A 22,627-nucleotide genomic window follows, 5' to 3' on the forward strand; every position below is an offset into this window, starting at 1 on the left:
TGAGAATCCTGAGGCATCTAGAGATCTACCAGCTCCAGTTAGGCTCTGTGATACTAAAGAGGAGATGCCAACTTCATGTGGTCTTTTGCATCAATACAACATTTATCAGACTGTATATTTATTATCACACAATCCAGTGTCACCCACATGAGGATGAGGTTCCTCTATGAGTATGGTTCCTCTTAAGGTTTCTTCCTTCACCATTCAAGGGAGTTTTTCCTCCCCAAAGTCACCTGAGTTACCTCAGACTTGCTCATTGGGGATAAATACAAACACATTTAAATATATCTAATATTAATCTTGAATTTTGTGTGTTATATTAATCTTTATATTATTCTTTATAATAACCTTTTTTTTATGTTTATGTTCTGTAAAGCTGCTTTGAGACAATGTCAACTTCAAAAATTTGAATTGAATTAATGTGAAGAAAGAATTTCACTGTGCTATGATTTATGTGACAAAATAATAGCTTTTATTCTATTAATTTATTCTATGACACTTACTATGACTGTCAGTCAGTCTTTGTATAACACAACAACGGCAACAACAACACCACACACATTTCGTGGCTTTTTTTTTCCTTCAATACAACAGCATGACTGTGTATATGATATTACTTTTTTTTTTAAACAACTTCTATAATAAAGAAGGTTATATCAATGAACTGACATTTAAACACAATATGGAAAGCAGCCAAATCACAACCATGCTGATATTCAGAATAACAGTAAAAAAAAAAAAAAAAAAAATCCAAAACAAAACAGAGAAGAGGTTTATAATATTACCTCTAATTTTCTGATATTTTAGGTATTATTTGGTGCTAAGACAAATGATTTTGGGAAAAATGTCATCTTGTGCTAATAACTATGACTCTGACAACAGATATTCCTTCCATGAATCTTAAATAAAAGATTCATAAATGTTTTATAAATTCTACTTAAATGTACCTATTATAGATTTTACTTTGTTGAACAACACGCTTTTAAAACAAATCCTTTGGTTTATATTGGTTTATACACAGATAATTTAAACCTACTGACCAATAAGATTCGACCATTCACACCCCCCCCCCCCCGCGCGGGCACACATATTATTATCTGTTATATCATTTTTCAGGCATACATATGTGATGTAATTTTATCACGTTCTGAAAAATACCTGACCCACATTTCAATGACATTATTTGCAATAAATAAACAAGCAAACAAATAAATAAATACACAATTTGGAGCTTTGAGTCAACAGTCTACGTTCCTCGCGCGCCCCAAGTCTGTAAGAGACTACATTTCCCATAATTCCATAGTGAGAGCGGTTATGCGCGGCGGGGCTCGAGCGCAACGGGCTTTTCTCTCCAACGTAGCCTCAGTGCTATTGCTCAGTTGACATCGACCGCTTGAGGCGAGGCGCACAGAGTTTCAATAAGTTTTCTACTTTTGATGAAAATCGGAATCTACTCAATCACTCGGACAGATTGAGATTGAGAGAGAGAGAGATCTCACGCACACACACAGAGAGACCAGCTTGTGGGGCTGCAGGATGCTCGCGCACACGGGCTTCACTTTATTTATGCAACGCCGTCGTGGGACGAAGAAATTATCTGGCTAGTTCATTCTCTAGCTGATTCGAGTTACACTGAAAAGCAATTTGGACTCCTTCAGATTTCTAAGAAACCCCCAGGTGGTAGTTTTACGACACTAAGAATAGAGAAACCGATTGTTTTTGTCAAGAAAAGTGCGTTAGCTGTAGCCGGCTAGCTACAAAGCCGGCGAACAAACGCCTCTCAGTGCCACCGAAGTTCAGCGGACCTCCTCGCTGAGGTGACAATGCTCGAAATAATGTCCGAACACCAAGGTAAGAGACACTTTATCCGTTTTTAAGATGATCTGTAACTCCGACCAAAGCTGTGACCGCTGTATGTTTGTGATCGTTTGCGTTAGCCGGTTATTATTAGCCACGTAGTGCTGCTGCTTACATGCTAACTCAAGGGAAGACCTTCAATTTCGAGTTGTTTCTATAACACCGTGCCTGTGTTCCGCGTGTATTCTGCGCTTTTATTAATCCGTGTTTGTGTTTTATTCACTCTGGTCGTGATCCTTCGATAAACGCCTTGTTAGGTCGAGAGAACGTCGAGCTGGTGACAACATTGATCAGTGTGTGACGTCGGCTAGTTATATATATCATTTTATATATATATTTGTGTATATATACAATGATGTCGGTTAAACTCAACCGATACGCTGTAAAAGTGAAGCAAGTTAAATGAATGAAGTTTTTCTACGTGTTTTTTTATTAAATCTCGTCTCCAGGGACAACCGATTAGCGTTGCGGTGTCCGTGTAGCTTTTAGCCTGAGATACAGTTAGCTGAGGGATTCCTCCTCCTCCTCCTCCTCCTCTGTCCCTCCAGTTTAATCATAAACCTGCTGCTTCCTTCGTTTTTGTTTTTTATTTTAATCTTGTATTTAAATATCACCCGGTTTTGTTCCTCGATGTAAACCCAGATTGTCGTGTTTTAATAGCCTGTACCGAGTGAATCTGTTAGCAGGGAGTTAGCTAACTAGCTCGCTAGCGTTTATTGTCAAGCTATGGGATTAGCAGGTGTGCTAACTGGATAAGTTACACGGGTGGACTTGTTGTGCTCGACGTTAGGCTGAACATAAAGCAGGTAACGTCGAACTTGGAAGGTTTATCGGCGTTTTTATCACCGTAGAATCGAATTAAAAAGCTGTTGTCGAGTGTTAGTGACCGCTTTCGCTAAGCGTAGGATCTCGCCATGTGTTTACACCGCTATAGATTCGGTTTTTTCCTGCGATTCGACGTCAGGACAACGCGGATTGTTCTTCGGGTGCAGTTGTAAGACGGTGTCCTGAAATTTAACTGGATTAAGGCGAGTCGACGTCGTTGCTAAGTGACCATCGTGGTGCTTTTATGTGCGGTTTGTGGATGTTAGCATGTCCAGTGTTAGCCGCGTGCTAACGACACGGCGCTCACGCCTCACCAGAACTATATCATTTCAACAAAAATATAACAACACGAACCATTAACGGAAACGAATATGATTCTCATCTCGTGTTTGCTCTTTTTCCCCCTTCCCTTAGATTCATTACTGAAACGCAAAACGGAGCCTCTGGTAAGCTGCAGAAACTAGACATATTTTAACCCTTTAGTATCACTGGCTTTATCAGTAGTTTGTGTTCTAAATACAGATGTGTTTGGGTTTTTTTGTTTGTTTTCCAGCCACCAGAGAGACGAAAGAGAACAGTGGAAGACTTCAACAAGTTCTGTAGTTTTGTCTTGGCGTATGCTGGTTATATCCCATCTCCAAAAGAGGTTTGTTTCTATAAACTTTTACAGGAGTGACTTGTGTGTAAAAGCTGACTGAGATGTCAGACATATCGTTGTATTATGTTGAATTTGTGATATTGCTTCCTATTTTGAGTATCTGTGGTGAGAAAATGCAAGTTGTGGCCTGCACATGAAATCTGATGTCAGAGGATAGTAAGAAAGCGAAAATGTATGCAAATGGAAACACAACACGTTTTTTGTTGTTTTGAGTATATACAGAAAGGTGTAATCAAAACTGTGTAATAGTAAGATTATGTATATTTTGGAAAAGACAAACAGTGTAAAACTGAACAATTAGACCATGGTTGAGACGGATTTATAACAAGCCTACAATGGCAACGCAAAATAAAAAAAAAAAACAGTAATGACACATTGGCTGAGATGAAAGATCCTTAAAAAAGAGAGAGGGAAAGAAACCCACATGTTAATGCTACATTCACAAATATAGGGTGGAAAAAAAAACTTGAGATCGTTCATTTTCAATGGGAGCTGGTGACATGAGTGTCAGCAACCTTTGGTCATTAGAAGTGGGTGTGTCCTGTGATGCAACAAAGATGAGAAAAGTTTAACTTTATGCAAATATGGAGCGAATTGGTGCAGCGACTACTACGGGAGTGAAGGCCGAAGAACGCAGTTCATTCGTGGCAAAGAGCGCACACTGCTTCTCCTTCATCTGCTATGATTTGAAGCATAAACACACTGCAGAAATCTATATCCAAAGCACCACACACACATTTTAGCTGCAAGAAAACTGTCAATGCCGACAACAAACTGTCAACTGGAACGCTAGATGTGTTACTCACTAATAAATGTTACTATGACAATCAGTAGTAGGAACACCTACTGACTGTCATAGTATAGCAATTGGTGACCTGCAGTAATAAAATACTGTGTGGAGAAATACTGTGTTCTCACCCTTTTCTCTAAAAATGTCACTGATGTTCTTTCCTTTGGGAGAAAAAAAAATCACAGGAGGAATTTGGCTGTGGTTTCCAATAATTCTGAGTTTTTCTTAGCAAACATTAACTTAAATGCTCTAGAGTGAAATTAGATTAAGATGCAAATCTTAAACAGTGTGTACTTCTAATATCAGTGTTGTCGTATAGTATTTCTTATAGTCAGTAGACTAACTAGACTGCTTAGGAAAAAAAATCCTCTTAGAATGATGCAATTGTCTTGTGTTGCCTCTATAGGAACGACCATGGTCTCCAGCCTCCTCCAGTTCACCGCACAGTTCTGGCACCTCAGGAGAAGGTGGCATGGGAGGTGGTGCTAGCTCAAATATGTCTGCAAGTTGGGGAGATGGCAACTCGGACCTACACACTATTCACACTTTTGTTCAGAAAGCTCGCGCCAACAAAAGTGTCAAGACCATGCAGCGCCTGCCTTCTGACAGCACCCTGCTGGAAAAAATGAGGTTGAAAGACTCTCTCTACAAGGGCCAAGCAAGCAGCAAAGCAGAGCGCAAGAAGGACAAAAAGCTGAAGCGCCTCTCTCTTGGCTCAGGTGCAGGAGACAGCAGCAGCAGCAGTGGGGAAAAGCGTGCCAGAATCAAGCGCAGCAAAAACTCCAAGCAGCCCAAAAGCCTTAAGAAGCTTAAGAGCTCGGCACTCAGTGAGACAGACTCTGAGACTGGACTCGGCCACGGAGAGGAGCACACAGGTCAGCCAAGAGGGCTACAGTCCCAGAGACCCAGCCTGATGAAGTCTGAGCGTGACGAAGCAAGCAGAGATGCAGAAATGAGCTCCAGTGAAGGGGAAACATGGATAGCAGATGAGGATATCATGGTCGAGTCAGGTGAGGGGCTTTATTATTTAACTTTGAAAATGGCTAAAAAGAAGGGCTTTAACATTATCAGCTTGATCACAGATGTATGTATGATTATTATGTAGGATGCAGGTGATGTTCAGGAGTTGCTATGGATATTTTTAGGGCTCTTCATAAATCATTTATGTTGGTTGTTTGCACCACATAGGCAAGGCAATAATGGCTTTTCTTACACTATGTATTACACTGTATATGTTCACATTGGGAACAGCGCATGTTCATATGATCATATATGATTGTGTACACACAGTCTATATTTTTGAATGTGTTACCTTGGTTCTGATGTTCAGAATACAGCAAAATAAGGAATTTTAATTGCAGCTACTCAGACCGTGACAAGGCAGTTTACTGATGATAAACAAATGTGGTAAAAATCATTTGGGCATCACCACAAGAGCACTCGTTATGCACTTGTCACTGTGGTCTTTCTTTATTTTGCAAGCTTAGTCTGTTGATCTGCATGATGCTGTCTTGATGATTTTTCCTGTTTATTTTAATATTATGCATTAAAACAGTTTGTTACAGGCTTTCTGTTTAAAAAATGTACATAAAGTTAGTGTGATTAAATAATACTGGCATCACAAGCATTGGGCTATGGGTATTAATACAATACAATATTAATACATTATTGCCACCTACTGGATGTGCTTGGAACTGCAGGACGAGCCTGCTTAACATTATGGGTAATACATTTTGAAGAAATACTCCTTGTTTGTTTGTTTGGACCATTCCTAGAAACGTGTCCTTGTGCTGAATTTTTACAAAAGCCATTGAGAGTTTAAGTTGTCCTCAAAGCTTTTAATCCTTTTTATGATTTGGTTTCTTTGCATTGGACTTTGTCCCACAGCTTATATAGGCTCTGTAGGTTTTAGTAAACTGTAGGCCTGTTAATGCTTTTTGCATTTGTATTTCCATTCACATTGTACACAACTTGTTCTGTGCTTGTCAGCCATTAAAGCCATTGTTTTCAGTTGGCTAAATTCAATTTAGCACTAAAATCCTGTTGGCTTGGAACCGAGCACTAGTGACCTCAGTAGTTTTGGGGCTGTGTGATTTCATCATTTTATCAACAATGACAGCAAATTTATTTATATTGTCACATGAAAATTTAAAACGTATTTAAACGTTGTTGAAAGTCAGTTGCTTCTAGAATATTGAGCATAAAAGAGAGACATCCATCCAAAAAGATGCGTGAGAGAGCAAGTGAACAGATACCACATGCAACATGTAGAATAAATAGTGAGAATTGCGACTGTGAAGGAGAAGCCATTTATTTGGATATAAACCAGAAGTAAAATAAGAGTCAACTAGTGGAAACATTAGTTTCCATCAGTACAATGACTGTGGAAAGTGAAATTTTGCTCTGGTAGTAATTGAAACGCCTGTGTTCATCTTCTCGACTGTTGTTGCTTTGATCTTTTTTTTTTCTTCTGTGATCAATAGTTCTGTTCAGTTCACACCTACAACTGGTGCCTTGTGGTCTGTCTAAGCAACAGACCCTGCTAGTTTACCTGATTATGACACATCCTCTATCAGTTCTTGACATATTGTGGTTTGTTTCACTGGTGCTCACATTTTACTTCTTGTATTGAGGTAAAGGCTACAAGCACTGCACCTAGAATCGGCGCATAAACTTCTGACACGTAGCAGAGCGAGAGAGAAAAATGGCTAACGAGGCGAATCATTTTCCACGGTCATCTTGAAATTTAAAGTAGTTATACAGAAGTATTTGATTTTATTATTAGCTGAATTTTATCAAATGTTTGATTAATATTTATATTTACCATGAAATTGAAGCTGGTAGGTCAATAAATCTAAATACAATCATAGCCCTTTTGTTTCACTGTTGCTTGCGTAGAGATTATTGCAGTGTACTGACTTTATAGGATACTATATATCTATATCTCAAATCTAATGTTTGTTCTTTCCGCTTTGCAGGAGACGACTCATGGGATCTGATCACTTGTTACTGCGGGAAACCTTTTGCAGGACGCCCCATGATCGAGTGCAACCAGTGCAGCATATGGGTGCATCTGTCCTGCGCCAAAATCAAGAAGTCCAATGTCCCAGACATATTCTACTGTCACAAATGCAGGGAAGCGAGGCGATCGGGCCATAAAAAAGACAGTTAGAGAAAATGCCTAAATCCATGGAAGCTCGACGTTTCCGTCCTCCACTTTTTCTATCAAGTATAAGACGATAACACTGTTTCTGAAATGGGATGTTGTTTCGAGTCCCATGTTTTTTGCGCATCAATTCTTCACATGTTTGACAATCATATACACGGTTAATATTAAAAAGTTTGAATTTCTTCATGTTTATAGACACACTATTAAACCATGCTCACGAGCAGTTTTTCTGCCAGTCCGTTCCGATCATCAGGCAGTATTTTAATGTTAAATGATGACGATGTATTCCGATGTAAAATACCTTTTACAACAGAGATACTTATAAGCTGAGGTTCGTCTTTTACATGAAGAAGTGGTCTGTGTATAGGTTGTTCTTTCTGTTGCTTACCGTTTTCACAGACATCTCAGTTTTGCTCCTTGTTTTGTTTTTGTGCTACTCCATATTAACAGATAGACTTTATTCAGTGATTAGCTCTTTTTTAATCTCAGTGCATGTCAGCACCGTGGCAGTCCTGGTATTAATCTAGCACTTAGCTACAACTATCAACTCCAGATCTTTCTGTGTGGGGAACATGAAATGTTGGACTTGAAATGGGAACTTTCAGATCAGCTCACACTGCTGGCTGTCTTTTTACCGAGTGTAAGCAGTTTCAAATTGTGCATTAACTATTTTTGTTGGTTTACTTTTGAAGGACAATTTCTGAGACAAATGAATGATGTTTAAGAGCTTTGCAACTGCCACTCGAGTGTTGAGTCTCACTCAACACCCCCATTAGTTGTAATTATTATATGTTCTATTTTTTTCTTTTTCTTTTTTTTTTTAAAAAGGAGCTTAATTTGGGTTTTAATCTCTTGTCTGAGATTTGGTTAAGATCCCACACACCCCAGAGAGTTAGGCGTTGTGGAGCTGCTCCCTGATTTGCTGTTTGAAAGTAGTTCGGAGACCAGATCTTCTTGTGTACAGAAAAGAGTTTATGCTGCAAGTGTTGTGGCATGTTTTGTTTATATGTTATTTTTTTTGTTTTGTTTTTGTGAGGGGTTTCTTGAAATTCCCCCAAAATAGACCCTATTCTCTCCTATTTTAGTCTGTAAATACCATATACTTTCAGAACTGTATATAATATGAAAACGAACAGAAAAGCCAAGCAAATGTTACATCAGATGCCAAAAATATTTTCTTTAACTGTACTTGCAGAAATAAAGCCTTTTCTTTATTGGGTGTCCTATCCAACGTGTCACTTTCTAATGTAACTTTTTTATTTTTAAATGAATGATGGCTCAATGCAAATCTGCATATTTTTGTTAGATTTTTATTGAGCATAGGCACACGTACAGTGTCTGTCAGTTTGCATACCACTACAGGGTGACCTTAAATAGCAATAAATAGATTATAAAAAAACACACACACACTTGTTACATACAAATTTCTAAATACATATTAAGCCTAATCCTAAATTGCAGTGTGTTTAATTAGTAATCTTCTGTTATTTACAAGAATAGGCTTAATCTGTCACTTTGCATCCAGTCTGTATGCTACTTGAATCCTAAGGTAGTGTAGGATTAGTCCTGTTGCTCCTCTGGTTCATCCTGAAGGGAAGGAAAACAATTGTTCTTAAGATGTGTCTGAACAATCAGCATCTATTCAATTCTAAATACAAAGGCTTTTTTTTTTCCTTCGGATATTGATTACTAAGTTGTAAACGTGTTGAGGTTATTTAGGGGTTTAGTTCAGAATGCTCACCTTTCTGCTCTTTCTGCTTGGTAAGTATAAACTACCAATGCGATCCAATGGAACAGTCACTCTCAGCCTACAGGAAGGAAAGTGAAGTGAATTAAATGGACTCTAGGTTCATTCATCTGTTGACCTACACAATTAACGATCCTTTCTGACCCGACACAAAGCGAAATGCATTATCGTTTCTATTTTCAGGAACATGAAGTATTCGTATGATGACTGTTGTTTTTTCACTGCTTTCCTCACCTCTTGTCTTTATTCCTGTGGTGTTGTGTGTTGGTGTGAGGTGTTGAAATGCGTTCCACAGGGACAGAGAAGACGGTCGACGATCGAGCTGGGTTAGGCTCCCAGTCACGGGTCATTTCCCCGCCGTTATCGGGAATGAGCTCTACCAGATCCGAAAGCTCTGACAGGTGAGAAGAGAGATCTCGACGTGACCTGTGGCTGCTCTACAGAGGACCGAGATAAAAACAAGCTTTTTTAACTGTACATTAGTGGTGAAGCCAAAGCCCTGTGATATGACTGAAAACAAGATAAATTACTGTTCTGTTTCCTTTTTACTTATCATATAAGCAAGGCTTTTTATATAAAACTCAAGTATAAGGGCATGTGGAAGTTGATGTTTTGGGCACTTACTCTGGTTAATTGTAGCCTGTCAGGCAGCAGGAATGAATACACCTCGTCCATTAAAAGGCACAGAGCCAAGATAGGCAGAAAACACTTGTGTGACAACATCTGCAAGGCATACAAATCATTTTAGATCCATGATATGCAAAATATAACTAATCTTATTTTATCCTTTTTTTTTCCCAAAGAAAAATTGTCAAAAATGATCAAAGGCATCACAACTCTAATGTGTTTACAAAAAGGTCAGGAAAAAAAAGTATTTTTTATAGACTTTCTAATTATTATTTACATTTTTTTTTGGTGTGCATGCATATATATATATATATAATGTGTGTGTGTGTGTGGCATTTCACATGTAAAACATTAATTCTTCATGCAAATACCCAGGGTTAAATACAATGCTAAAAGTTTCTGAAAGTGAAATGTATGTGAAGCGATTTCCTGATTTACCTTCTCAGTAGCTTATTCGGGAACTGGTGTGCAGAAGGAAGGCTTCTGTTTGGTCTCAGGGATGCTGTCCTCTGTTGGTCTGCAGTGAGCATTGAGTATTTGTAGACATAAAGATGGGGTGGGTTTATATGTTCAGAGGATGGGGTGATTATGGTGTGTGTGTGTGTGTGTGTGTGTGTGGGGTGAATTCACCCACCCACTGGTTCAAGCAGAACAAGAACAAATGAGAATGTGTGCGTAAACAACAACCTTGAGGACAGTAATTTGGTTTCAGAACAATTTAATAGGGCCACAGTGCCATGATCCTGATGATTCCGATTGTATAAACACTATGCCTGAAGGTCATCCATAATCAACAAGGATCGATTATTCACCACCTTCATACATTTGAGCAAAAAGTGATGTATGTTGGGGCCCTGTGCAGTTTTAGTTTTAACTCTGCAAACAATAAGTAGTACATCATTTTCTGCTTAATGAAGACATGCATCCTAAAAATGAATATTCAGCGCTTTTGCTGGATTGACTTATAGCCCTGAGCTTGTAGAAGGATACTGAATCACCCCAACAAACTTGACTTTTTGACTTATGCATGCAGGTTAAAATTGAAAGAGTAATGTTGCAAAACATCGATTTCAATCCTGCAGACATTTCTGTGCAGAATAAGATCTAGAATGAAGGTAATAATAATAAAGGTGATGCAATTAAGCCTAAATATCCTTTCAACCAGGTTTATGGGTAAAATATCATGAAGCAGAATTTGTGCCCTGAACAACCAGCACAAAAAACAGCCTTGTTTGGATGCATCACTGATCCACTTCCTTATTTTACGTTGGATTTCACTGGTATTTTTGTCCCCTACTTTGTCCCCTAAAAAGTCGATTTTGTCGCCTCTGACAAATATTCCAAATATAGCTCCAATCATGCATGTTGAAGTTCCGTTGTAAGGTTTTTTTTTGGTTTCTTTAAGGAAGTGCAACCCTTCCTAAAGGGCTTTTTTGTTTTGAATGTGGCGCCTAATAGTTTATTTTGAAACGTTAAAACACCAAAAATCAGCTAATTTCTTCAAATGGTTCTTTCCCCCTACCTTCACCGCCCTCTTCACGGAACAAGAGGTCATGATGTTCATTGGTCTGAGCCCTGGCGAAACCTTTCAAATATTTTTATTTATGGCCAATTTAACTTTTTATATCCTTTATCTGCTTTATCTGCATATATATATATAGAGGAGAAATAAAAGGTAATTTGTCTAAGAACAATTTTTTCCCCAGACCAACATTATTAGTTTTGTTTTATTAGAATAAAGGGAGAAAGAAAAGGGAAAATTGCTTTTTAACAACTTAACTGAAAATGATTTATTTTTAAATGTTTTTTTTTTTTAATAAAAAAGAGGGTGCAATAGTTTTGCCAGTTTTTTGGGGGAAAATAGCTATTTTAAAAAGATTTCAGTTTCTTTAATGTATTATTGTTTAATTATATATTAAGTAGAGATTGTGAATTGTTACAATCATGTTTATTTTTATACAATATTTCAAGGGTGTCAATAATTCTGGTTTGTAAAACTGCATTATCTCTATAATCATTCTACGTTTAATTCATGGTCAGATTCTGTCATAAACAGCATCTAAATTGAAGCTGTGCAGACAATGGACAATATTCAGTCCAGATTGTTGTGTTAATTAATTTCTAATATGGCTTAAACATGCCTCTTACATATGTTTATGGGGACATATTACTGCCTTATGCTAAAGGTTCATCACACCTTATGAAGAACTGCGATGTGCAGTTGGATGACTCTGTGTGTGGTCAGTGCACAGAATCTGATAATCTTGTCTTGCCAATTTCATTGCTGGATTCAATCCTTATCATCCACAAGGGATTGTAGTACTGGCAGGCATACAAACACAGATGGAGAAGAGAGAGGTCGAGACCCCTGTAGACCTCTGTTGATGGCCTACCAGCAGTTCCACACGTTTTCTCTCTTCCTCTTTTCCCTCCCTCTCCTAATTAATGCTATTTCTGGCCTGTGGGACCACCAAACACTGAGAGGTCGTTGACAGATAAAGGACGGTGTAAATAAACTCAGTGTACTACAAATGCCCACAAATGCCCATCGAGCCCGCCCAGAAGTCTGTCAACACAATCTAAGCTCAGATACATGGCGCCGAGTACTCTAATTGGTACCACGATCATCTCTGCCATCGCCCACCTCCGGGTCTCTGCCCTATAAGTACCCTGAACGATCAGCAGAGCCAAATATAGAACAGTAGTTGCCTGTAAAGCATGTCTAGCTGAGACGGCAAAGGCTTATCTCCTATAGATCATATTTCACTACTGTGTTCACAAGGACTTATGTTGATGACGATTTCACAAATGATTGATCCTGGAATACAGAGTTATTACATGAATCCTGTGTCATTTGGATCTTTCCAATGTATTGAAGAATAAACCAGTTGTATGTCTAGACATTAGTTTGAGTAGTGAATTTGTCCAGCAACTTTGTGATTTTGTGTAATTCAGCATCTTCAATATGCATGCTTATATGCTGTTATAATCTTAAATATTTCATAAAATAATTACAGAGGCTTTGATAAGATCCTGATAAATCATGAGATTTAAATGACTCCTATTACATGTTACATAGTACATTTAAGGTACATGATTGTTGCCTATTGTTTATTGTGAAATGTTCACTGACATATCACAGTGACAATGTTAATTTGCAGAGAAATGTGTTTGTATCAATCCTTCTATTGGCTAAATTAGTGTTATTTGACATAAGCCATAAATATGAATTAACTGTGATGTAAACGGATGCAAACAAGCTAAATCAGGTCAGAGCTTTTCCACCTTCAGTAAGAAATGACATAAAGATGTTTAAAACAATCAGAAACTTTTTAAGGAAAAAAAAGCTTAATCTTTTTGGAGAAGAGTCTTGACCTGGCATTATTTTCACACATCTTTCTTGCAAAAAAAACATTTTAGATTAAATTAAATTGTAAGAGCATGTCATGTGCACAGTTTTTATTAGATTCTTGTCTTTACTTTTGATTAAGACATTCATTTGTTTATTTAAATGTATGCTTTGTGTCATTGTCATGCTGTAAAGTGAAATTCCTTTTCATCTTCAGCTTACTAGTAAACACCTGAAGGTTTTGCACTGAAATCAGCTTTTATATCCTGCGAAAAACATGCTACACCACGTCTGTGGTGTTTGTCTGTTGTTGTACACTTTTTTGCACCAAACACACCTTTTGAAATGATAGAATTAATACCTTTTAGAATTGGTCTCTTCCGAATGTAATGCATGAATAAGTGTGATTTAGTTGAGCTTGGATTTGTTTTATGCTTCTGTTTATCCTCTATAGTTCATAGTCCAGACATGTGAAGACTATTGTTGTGACATGCCCTGGTAAGTTTTTCTATAGTCCTTTTTAGAATTTTCCTTTTCCCTAGAAAGTTTAATGCTTGTTTCTCACTTATCTTATACCTTGTAATTTTACACTGATTTTGTTTTACACTGTTTCTGATCCATTTTGATCTGATCTTGGTATATTGCTTGAGTAATGAGTGATTTACAGGAATGCATAGGCAATTCTGTATGTCCTGAGAGTGTCTGTTGGTTCTTGTGTAGTAGTCCTTACTGACCTCTACTGTCGATGTTATAGTATAATTGCTCTATAACATTTTTTTTTCACTTGATGGTATTCATAAACGCTGATCTATTTGTACCTATATGAGGATGTGCTTTTGATGGACTTCTTGGTGTGTTGAGGATGCTTTCATCAATATAACGCATGATGAAAATTGTATTAAAATTAATTAAACTGCTGCAATCTATTGTGCTGGGAAGTCGGGAAAACCCGACCTGCGACAGGGAGATGTGGAATTGAACATCCGTTGAACTCGGAATTCCATGTCTGAGGTCTTTAGCAGCATCCACCTTCCCATAACATAAACAAACATGACGTCAGAGCAATATGGCGGCTCACTGTGAACGGTAATTAGATTACTTTTGAATTACATTCTACTTGATACAACTTGTTGTTGTTTTTTATTGATACGTAACTATTCGGTTGTTCAAATGGTTTTAGTTCTTTGTAAATTCAGATTTGTAAAGAAATGCCGCTGTTTTACGCCCAAATTTACTAAAACGAGAATACATGGTTTTTATGCACAAATATATGCAGGACAGTTGACCTTCACTGTACATCATTTCTAGAGATCAAGAGACTATGCATACAAATGACCTTGTTCTGGGTAACCATGTCTGTAACTATCCTAGCCAAAGCTCTACTACTTTTAGATCAGAACTTGGGGTGGAAACAAGATTTCCAATCATTGTGGATGTCGAATCATATCCTCAAAGAGTAGTTGCAGTTTTTTTGTTACAATCCAGCAGAAACCACATCTGATTCCACCTGTTTAATCAGCTGATCTTTGTTTTCTATAGACTTGGTTGTGTCTTCCCTATAGGATAAAATGCAATGTGTTTAAATTAAATTGTGTTGTAGGTTGATTGGCATCTCTGGAAAATTGTCCGTAGTGTGTGATTGCGTGAGTGAATGAGAGTGTGTGTGCCCTGCGATGGGTTGGCACTCAGTCGAGGGTGTATCCTGCCTTGATGCCCGATGACTCCTGAGATAGGCACAGGCTCCCCGTGACCCAAGAAGTTCGGATAAGCGGTAGAAAATGATTGAATGAATGAATGTGTGTTTAATTACCCAGGGTACTGGCTGTACTTTATTTTATTTAATAACTGCATCTGAATGACACTCACAAGAGGTTTAGTGGAAAGGTTAAATCAGGGTCTGTAAAGAGTCTCTACACCTTCTAATATTTGACTCATGATTCAGCGAGTCAGATGATTTGGAACATATTTTGGGTGAAGTTGCTCAGTTGTAAGCTGATGATGAAAGCTAGTTTAGTTTGATCAGTTCAGTTGGACTCATTGCTCGACTTTGGGATCCAACAAGATATTACTGTCAATTTAACACATCTATTGATACTTTTAATTTACTCTTACTTTTTTTCATACCCAGTTCATCTCAGGAAGGCTGTTGATTAGTTGAATCAGGTGTGTTTGGAGCAGGGCAATCCATATGGGGACGTGTACAGAGCGATGCATATGGGGAAGTGTACAGGGCGGTGCATATGGGGACCTGCACAGGGCGGCGCATATGTGGACCTGCATAGGGCGGTGTATATGGGGACTAGAGGACCAGGGTCTTGAAGCATGGACACTCTGCAAACTCATCAATCACTTGACAGACCTAGTCATACATTTTAAAAGTTTGTAGGTGATGGGGAGGGCTCATTCCGTTTAGAGATCCATTTGGGATATTAATTCACTTACCACTAATTTATTTAGGCATATTATATTGTGATTTATTACTTTTTCATTTACAATGAATATATTTTAAAATAATTTTCATATTTGTTAAACATTACAAACATTACAATTTATTTAAAATATAATTTTAAGCTTACTATATGGTACATACATTAATTATGCTCTTGGGCTAACTAGTCACAGAGACACTGTCATGCTAGTTAATATTGAGCTCATTACTAGGCCTATATTATTTAAACCAGTACTTAATATTGCTATACAGTGAGCTGACATGTAAGGGCTATATAACTAACCCTAATCAGTTCACTGCAAATTAGCCTATTGCTGATTGATACCCCATCCATTCTGAGATTTGTATTGAAGGTTAAATATGTGAAAGCTTATATTCTATAAATATCAATGTATTTGATTTCAATTTATATTTAAAAAAAAAAATATATTTTTTTTTATTAAATAACCCTTTTATTGACCGTTTATCCCATAAAATTAGGTCGTGGAAAAAAAAGTTTTTTTTAATTGATGTACGAATAATATATTTTTTCAATGAAACAATGTGAGATGATTATTGACACGACACGTGCGACGAACAAATCGGCCAAGAGACAATGTTGTTTAAAAAAAAAAGAAAGTGTGCGCATGCGTGGCCGTAATCCTGGTCGGGCGCAGATCGGGTAACCGCACGTAGGTCGAAAGTGACGTATTTCCGAGCTCCTACTTCCGAGGTAAGTCGAACGCAATAAAGTAGTCCTTTTCTACTTTTAAACGAGAATATAAGTGTTTGCTTTCGACCTGTTAGTACGGTTAAATCTATAACTGACCATGCCACGTGCGGTTAAGAGTCGGACAGGCTTCAGCGTTACCATGACTCCTGTCGCTAACGTTAGCTGATTAGCTTGTTGCTAATGCTACTCGCTACTATTGTTCTCTGTTTGGTGTTCTGCAGTTCACTAAATGTGGCACAGAGTTCACTGTAGCTGACAGTAGCTACAATGGACGATGACTGTATACTTGTGTGTGTGTTTACATCGCTTTAGTCCTGGCAGACAGTGGAATGACTCTGTTTGTGGACACACAGAGGAACATCCCTCTCACTGAGCAACTGTACCAGGCAGCGCGCGAAGCCACAGCGTGCTATATTGAAGAGACCATGACTGAGGGAGTCACTGTGTATGTTTCTGGTGAGTGCATACATGCAGAAATACACCACCTCCAAAGTTCTATCCACAGAAAACCAGCACCAACAGAGTCCTCACTCACTGTTCAAAACACCAGAAAAAAAACACACTGCTACTTTTCCTCCAAGGAAGATCAGGAACATTGGTGTCATTACAGCAAGTCAAGTCACTTTTATTGTCACATCACCACAGCACATGTGCCTTGGTGAGTGAAATTCGTAGGAGCAAACTCCAGGAATTACAGAACAGTTATGCAGATAAGATATAGATAATGAGTTGACACGTGAAAATCTGCAATTTGCTCATACATATAGTTGGTGCAATATGTGTGTACAATATGTACAATTAACAAACGGATATGGAATCAACCAATAAACATGTGCAATATGATCATACATATAGTCAGTACACACAGTGTACTATTTGGCATCCTTACAGTAGCACTACACATTATATGCAATATGTACTTATAAATGTATGTGTAAATATATGTAAATATATTCAAATTACTATGTGCAAAACAGATTGTACAGGTACAGAAGTGACATGGATACACTGCCTTGTGTAGATATCCTGGAGACAGGGAAGCTCACCTCCAACAATGTGGTTGGCAGTTCGCACGACCCTTTTCAGAGCTTTACGGTTGCCAGTGGTGCTGTTTCCAAACCAGGCAGTGATGCAGCACTAGTTTATGTAAACATCATATATAACAGTACAAGTTACTGTCAGGATGAAAGTTGTCAGAATCTAATGTGCTTTCTGTCAAGATGATTGCTGATGTGTATTTCTTCTCTTCCTCTTATAGAGAACAATCTGGAGGCAGAAACATCTCTCTCAGTCGAACCCTTCCCACCAAATGAGTCTTTTAATAAAGAGCAAACACGCTTCTTGATCGATTTAGTCCGCAGCCAGCTGGAGGCAGATGGCAGAGGACTCCCGAGAACTTTAAAGGAGCTAAATTACCGATTGAAGTCTGCAAAAGGGCAGAAAAAAAACTTGTGGTTGGATATGGCCAATAAACTCTCCAAACAGTTTATGGAGACCTTTGACCCAAGTAAGGTGGCTAGAAAATGGTACACACTTGAGGATGGATACAAGAAAGTCCTAGAACATAATAGTATAAGTAGTCCAACAAAAACTCGGTTCCAGTTTTTTACAGAGATGGAAGAGCTGTTGGACAGCCATCATGACATTGATTTGTCTGCTGTCGGCTCGGTGCAAGGTATAGTGGGGCGCAGACGAAAGACATTTGGTATTGACTGTCATAGAGACTCACCTGCATCAAGACAAACACCTACAGCTTCACCAACACAACCTCTGCGCAAGCGGAGAAGGCAAGAAGAGGACTATGCAACTCTTCTGGACTTTTTAAGGGAATCTGAGGCAGCTAGTCAGCGACGGCATGAGGAACTTCTGGCCCAAATGAAATCTGCTCAGAAAGGGTTTGAGGAGCTAATGTGCAAATTCTTGGAGAAAATGTGACCACCTCTGTGTGTGCACACAACACATACTTTGATGTACTGGTATTACTTTTTTCCCCAATGTGTTTCCTTGTCCATAATATTTTCCTAGCATAGCCTTAAATAACGAAGTGTATGATTGTTTTAGTTCTAAATTGTGCTAATCAACAAATTTACATGGTTAAGGCTTGATACTTTTTTTTTATGCTTATTTCATGTTAAATCAGATTTGCCTCTGTTACCAAAAAGGCTGTTTGGAATCAGGTTTGCATTTATAAATGTAACCTATTCTGTGGTCAGGTTAAAATTTCTGACTCAATTCTGAGAACAAGAAGTAAACTTGTTGTTTACAGTATATATTGAGTGATTGTGTTCAATAATAAGGGTGACTCTTTCATTTGAATTGATACTTTGTCAAAATGAATAATGCCTAAAACATACTTCGACATAAAAAATACAAATAGTAGACCATGACTAAATCACATACCTGACATAACTGGATTAATCCCAGGCCAGGTTTTATAAATATTAAAAAAAAACTGACTGTAAAGAGTTTGTATATTTTAAAGATTGATTTTTTTTTTTTATTCCTGTGCTGTTTTTAAATTACTTTCAGAAAGACCAATTCAGATTTTTTAATTTTTTAGGTAAAATGTCAGATTTTCCTAAACCTTGTTAGAAACTGATTTTAGAATATTACTTAGGGCCACCATTTCAATGAGTAGTCAGTTTTACTCAATTTTCTGTGTGAACATAAAATTAGATCATTATGTTGATGGATATGGAGAAGATTTTTGTTTTCATCCCTGTTACTGAAATGTGAATATACTGATGTCATAAGTTATGCTACAAATAAGTAATGTTCAAAACCTGTCAGTGAGGATGAACCTAAAAAATTTGTCATTCTTGTCTAAAAAGGTAAGCAGCTGCTCTACAAAAATAGAAGCATTTTACTTCATGATATTGGAGATTTTGTTTCATTACAAACACAAGCTTTAAAACCAGCTGGATATGGAGCAGGATTGTCTAAAAGTATATGCTGCCATTGCAACTTAGGAAGGTCTATGTTTAGCTTTGGTTGAGGAACCAAATAACAATTAAACCTAGTTAGCCAGTTAGCTAAGCTAGTGTGGTAAATGAATCTAGCATGCCAATCCATAGACAACACATTTATGTAAGAATACTTTAATTGTATTGTCATGTAAGCATAACAAACTATAAACCTATCCTAAACATTGTCATCTGCCTTTCTTGGACAGCCTTGTGGGTGCTCCTCACATGCTTCGTTGTCACCTATACACATGTTGTGGAGGAAACAGGCTGCCATTATAATCATCACCACATTTTCAAGGCGGGTGTTCTGGAGGTCTCTCACTCGCCTCCACTTACACTTCATTTTTGCAAAAGCTTGGTCTATAACTACCCTCCCTGAGTTGATGCAGGAGTTTTGGAGCTGGTCATCTTCACTGAGGGCATCATTATCAGCCTTTGGAGTGATGATAAATGGGTCAGCGTGGTCAGTATAAGCGCTGTCTCCGAGCAAACTGTATTCGCCCATTTTCTCCTGCCAGTCTGCATAAAAGTGGGAGGCCCTCAACATTCTGGCATCATCAACTCGGCCTGGTGGCCCAACAAATATGTCAATAAATCGCCCTTTCTCATCAACAATCCCCTGAAGGAGGACAGAATAATATGATTGTCTGTTCATGTAGTCTCCCCCTCTTATGTTTGGTCGATTTATCTTGATATGGCACCCATCAATTACACCAATGATTCCGCTAAGGCCACACAGTTTCTGGAATGCAGCTGAAGATGTTTTTTTTCTCCCTGCATTTGGCCAAGAGATGAAGGATGCACCTAGATTGGAAAAAATGGTAAGCACTTCCAAAACAGACTTATGCGCTGTTGACTCTGAGACATCAAATTTGTCCGAGATGTCTCTAAAGCCGTTCTGGTTTCCCATGTACCACAGAAACATCAAGACTTTCATTCTTACAGGTACTGTTGGCAGACCTCTGGCTTTTTGCCGTTTCAGTCCTTGCTGCTGCAGAACCATCAGAAGAAAATCAAACTGTCTTTTGGTGACTTTGTAAGGATGATAAAAAGCGTCGTTGTCCACGTTCGGCATGACTTCCCATTTGGTCCCAGTCTTCGGGGTCACTGTATGTGGTGAGCGGAGTATAGCAGCTGTTGCTATCCTAAAAGGAAGAGAAAAAAAATCAAGATCATTATTCTCTGATATTCAAATATTGATATAACAAATATTCTTTAATTGCAAACACAAACATTTCTATACTTTATGGAAAATGTACATGTTTCTATGGAGTTTTTCAGTAGTAGGTTGTAACGATGTCAGTGGTCCATAGTGTGTGCTCCAGATATTCTGATTGCTTCAGTGTTTTACACAGCCATCATTAGTGAATTTTACATTACTTATATATTAGGGATTTAAGCAAATTAATAATATAAATAAGAGGAAAAACACATTTGCCTGTGTGAAGCGGGTAAACACAGGAGATTTTCCAAACAGCAGCAAAACAATGTTTTTGAGACAATGTTCATGTAGTGAATTGCTGTATTAACTACTTCAGTGAATATTATTGCTGTTATTTTAAAGCTGATTAAAAAAAATCAGGACCTGAAATGCAGTTAATACTTAATAAAACCATAAATATAAATGCCATGTCATCACACTGGTGTACTAAAGTGTGCAATCAGTACAAATGTACAGAATACAGTGGTATTACAACTGCAATATGTTGTTACATTGTAGTAGTCTGTTTTATTGGAAACATTGTAAACCTGGAGGCTTGTTTCGATCACATGCACTTACACACAGATGCGTTGTTAACAGTAGTGTAGCACGTTATTGTTGATAAACCTGTTTAAAAGACAAAAACAATACCTTGTGCGCTTTTTCTGTTCTTCAAGCTCTTCACTGGTGTGAATTATGTATCTGTTCATGAGCTTTGAGTGCTCGGAGAGAGCCAACAATAGACATGTTTTGGTGGAGATATCCATGTTTCTTTCTCCCCAAACAGCGCGTCAAAGTCGGAAATGACGCAAAAACGTGTTTCAGGTTCTTACTTCCGTGTTGAATCGAACGAACAACAGTGAGATGGAGGAAGTGTTTGGTTGTATTTGACTGAGAGAAAAAGTGCGTTAGCATGAGATAAATTTGGGCCAATATTACGCTAACTGCATTGCGTAATAAGGCAATAATACATGTAAAACAGCATCCAATCAGCTAGCAGAATTTACATTACATTACACATTACACTCCCATCTATTAACAGGTAAACTAATCCACTATGACTGGCTCTCACCAGGCCAAGGAAAAAACTACTGTGTGTGTGTGTGTGTGTGTATATATATATATATATACATATATATATATATATCACATCACAATTTGGAATCATGGACCTAACATAAATTGTGCATTTGTTTAAACGGTCATCAGCAGTTTATTGCTGAAGTCATACTGAATTACATTCTGGTGTGTATTGTGATTGAAACACCTTCGAATGATTTCATGCATTTCATCGGTGGGAATTTGTACATTTTCTGGCAACCTCGAGTGAATACAGTAGAGGTCAGTATGGGCGAAGACATACAAGCTCGTAGACTTTAGTGTAATTTATTATTCGATTTATTAATAGGAAATCAATCAAATAACTAACTTATAAATTAATTAACACAGAGCAAAAACTAGGCAAGCTGTATCCAACATCAAATTTAAGTGTATTATAATTGGATTTTTTTCCTGCTCCTAAAGAAATCCATTTGAATATATTTTCCTCAGACTTATTGAAAAAACAAAAACAAAAGACAGAACCAAAGATAATAGTCATTGGTGCATTGACCTTTTGTAGGAATAATAGAGTTAGATTATAGAGTTGTCTTTGATGTGTCTTTGATTTTGGCATTTTCTCCAATGCCTTAACAAAAATTTCTACAATTGTCCCAAATTATGCTCAAAGCCATTTTCTGGGTTTTTGACTCAGCAGTTCCAAAACACAGACCTTGTTTCCAAGCCAATCCTTTGTAGTTTTTGCCCTGTGCTTTGTCTTCGTTTTCCTATTTTAGCCAGTGAGCTCTGTTTCTCCTTCAGTTGGCCTCTTGCACACTTCTCTGACAGTTGCTCTGCTTGTCCGTGTCACCAATTTGGAGAGAGAGCCGGATCTTTATAGTGTCTAGGGTGCCAGGTTATTTTTTCATGACAACATAATCTTAAAGCTTCAGGGGCAGTTCCTTCACAGTAGTACTAATCTGATTTATTGTTTTAGCTGTGAGACCTCCCAAAGTCAGTTGGATTTGAAATTAACACACGTATGCCCTGTTTAAAATCTGGTCTAAGAATGTTTTTTGCCATTTTTTTCAGGTTTTCTACCACATTTGTTGCTAACAGGTGAATAAAATCATGTGCAAATCAATGAAATGTCCATATACAACCATTTACAGTGGAATATGCCATATGGAAAAGCTTAGCGACTTGATGTCCACCTTGCCACAAGCCAATTCATGACAT

The 22,627-nt window shown here is 37.8% G+C and overlaps 3 protein-coding genes and 1 long non-coding RNA gene across 5 annotated transcripts; 2 read left to right on the forward strand and 2 right to left on the reverse strand.

Annotated features, from left to right (window-relative positions):
• Positions 1-1,317: 1,317 nt before the first annotated feature.
• Positions 1,318-8,518, forward strand: phf23b (PHD finger protein 23b). The gene is made up of 5 exons (XM_027169495.2): positions 1,318-1,851; positions 3,097-3,128; positions 3,236-3,328; positions 4,537-5,140; positions 7,109-8,518. Exons 1-5 carry the CDS (start codon positions 1,824-1,826, stop codon positions 7,300-7,302), a joined length of 951 nt encoding a protein of 316 aa, XP_027025296.1. The 5' UTR covers positions 1,318-1,823; the 3' UTR covers positions 7,303-8,518.
• A 767-nt stretch (positions 8,519-9,285) lies between these two features.
• Positions 9,286-10,405, reverse strand: LOC125145889. The gene is made up of 3 exons (XR_007144359.1): positions 10,112-10,405; positions 9,671-9,769; positions 9,286-9,483 (listed from the first exon to the last, which is right to left on the reverse strand). It is a non-coding gene; the product is annotated as an uncharacterized LOC125145889 (long non-coding RNA).
• Positions 10,406-13,999: 3,594 nt separating this feature from the next.
• LOC113657621 lies at positions 14,000-18,451 on the forward strand. Of its 2 annotated transcripts, none has more exons than XM_027169550.2 (3): positions 14,000-14,108; positions 16,496-16,639; positions 17,442-18,451. In XM_027169550.2, the coding sequence occupies exons 2-3, from the start codon at positions 16,513-16,515 to the stop codon at positions 18,116-18,118; spliced, it is 804 nt and encodes a 267-aa protein (XP_027025351.1). In that variant the 5' UTR covers positions 14,000-14,108; positions 16,496-16,512; the 3' UTR covers positions 18,119-18,451. The 2 variants fall into 2 exon arrangements, with proteins under 2 accessions (XP_027025351.1, XP_027025349.1); XM_027169548.2 differs by lacking the exon at positions 14,000-14,108 and adding an exon at positions 16,024-16,183.
• Positions 18,452-19,265: 814 nt separating this feature from the next.
• LOC113657620 (protein ALP1-like) lies at positions 19,266-21,304 on the reverse strand. Its single transcript, XM_027169547.2, has 2 exons — positions 21,002-21,304; positions 19,266-20,294 (listed from the first exon to the last, which is right to left on the reverse strand). Exons 1-2 carry the CDS (start codon positions 21,115-21,117, stop codon positions 19,325-19,327), a joined length of 1,086 nt encoding a protein of 361 aa, XP_027025348.1. The 5' UTR covers positions 21,118-21,304; the 3' UTR covers positions 19,266-19,324.
• Between the last annotated feature and the right edge of the window lie 1,323 nt (positions 21,305-22,627).

The sequence above is a fragment of the Tachysurus fulvidraco genome, chromosome 1 (genome assembly GCF_022655615.1).
Source record: "Tachysurus fulvidraco isolate hzauxx_2018 chromosome 1, HZAU_PFXX_2.0, whole genome shotgun sequence".
Classification (NCBI taxonomy): Eukaryota; Metazoa; Chordata; class Actinopteri; order Siluriformes; family Bagridae; genus Tachysurus; species Tachysurus fulvidraco.

What these genes read in the sequence shown, in the direction of transcription:
- phf23b (XM_027169495.2), top strand. Translation starts at nt 1,824, where the DNA reads ATGCTCGAAATAATGTCCGAACACCAAG. An exon ending in AATAATGTCCGAACACCAAG is followed by an intron (nt 1,852 to 3,096) that starts GTAAGAGACACT and finishes CCCTTCCCTTAG; the next exon opens with ATTCATTACTGAAACGCAAA. An exon ending in AACGCAAAACGGAGCCTCTG is followed by an intron (nt 3,129 to 3,235) that starts GTAAGCTGCAGA and finishes TTTGTTTTCCAG; the next exon opens with CCACCAGAGAGACGAAAGAG.
- LOC113657620 (XM_027169547.2), bottom strand. Translation starts at nt 21,117, where the DNA reads ATGGATATCTCCACCAAAACATGTCTATTGTTGGCTCTCTCCGAGCAC. An exon ending in GAACAGAAAAAGCGCACAAG is followed by an intron (nt 20,295 to 21,001) that starts GTATTGTTTTTG and finishes TCTTCCTTTTAG; the next exon opens with GATAGCAACAGCTGCTATAC.
- LOC113657621 (XM_027169550.2), top strand. Translation starts at nt 16,513, where the DNA reads ATGACTCTGTTTGTGGACACACAGAGGAACATCCCTCTCACTGAGCAA. An exon ending in AGTCACTGTGTATGTTTCTG is followed by an intron (nt 16,640 to 17,441) that starts GTGAGTGCATAC and finishes TTCCTCTTATAG; the next exon opens with AGAACAATCTGGAGGCAGAA.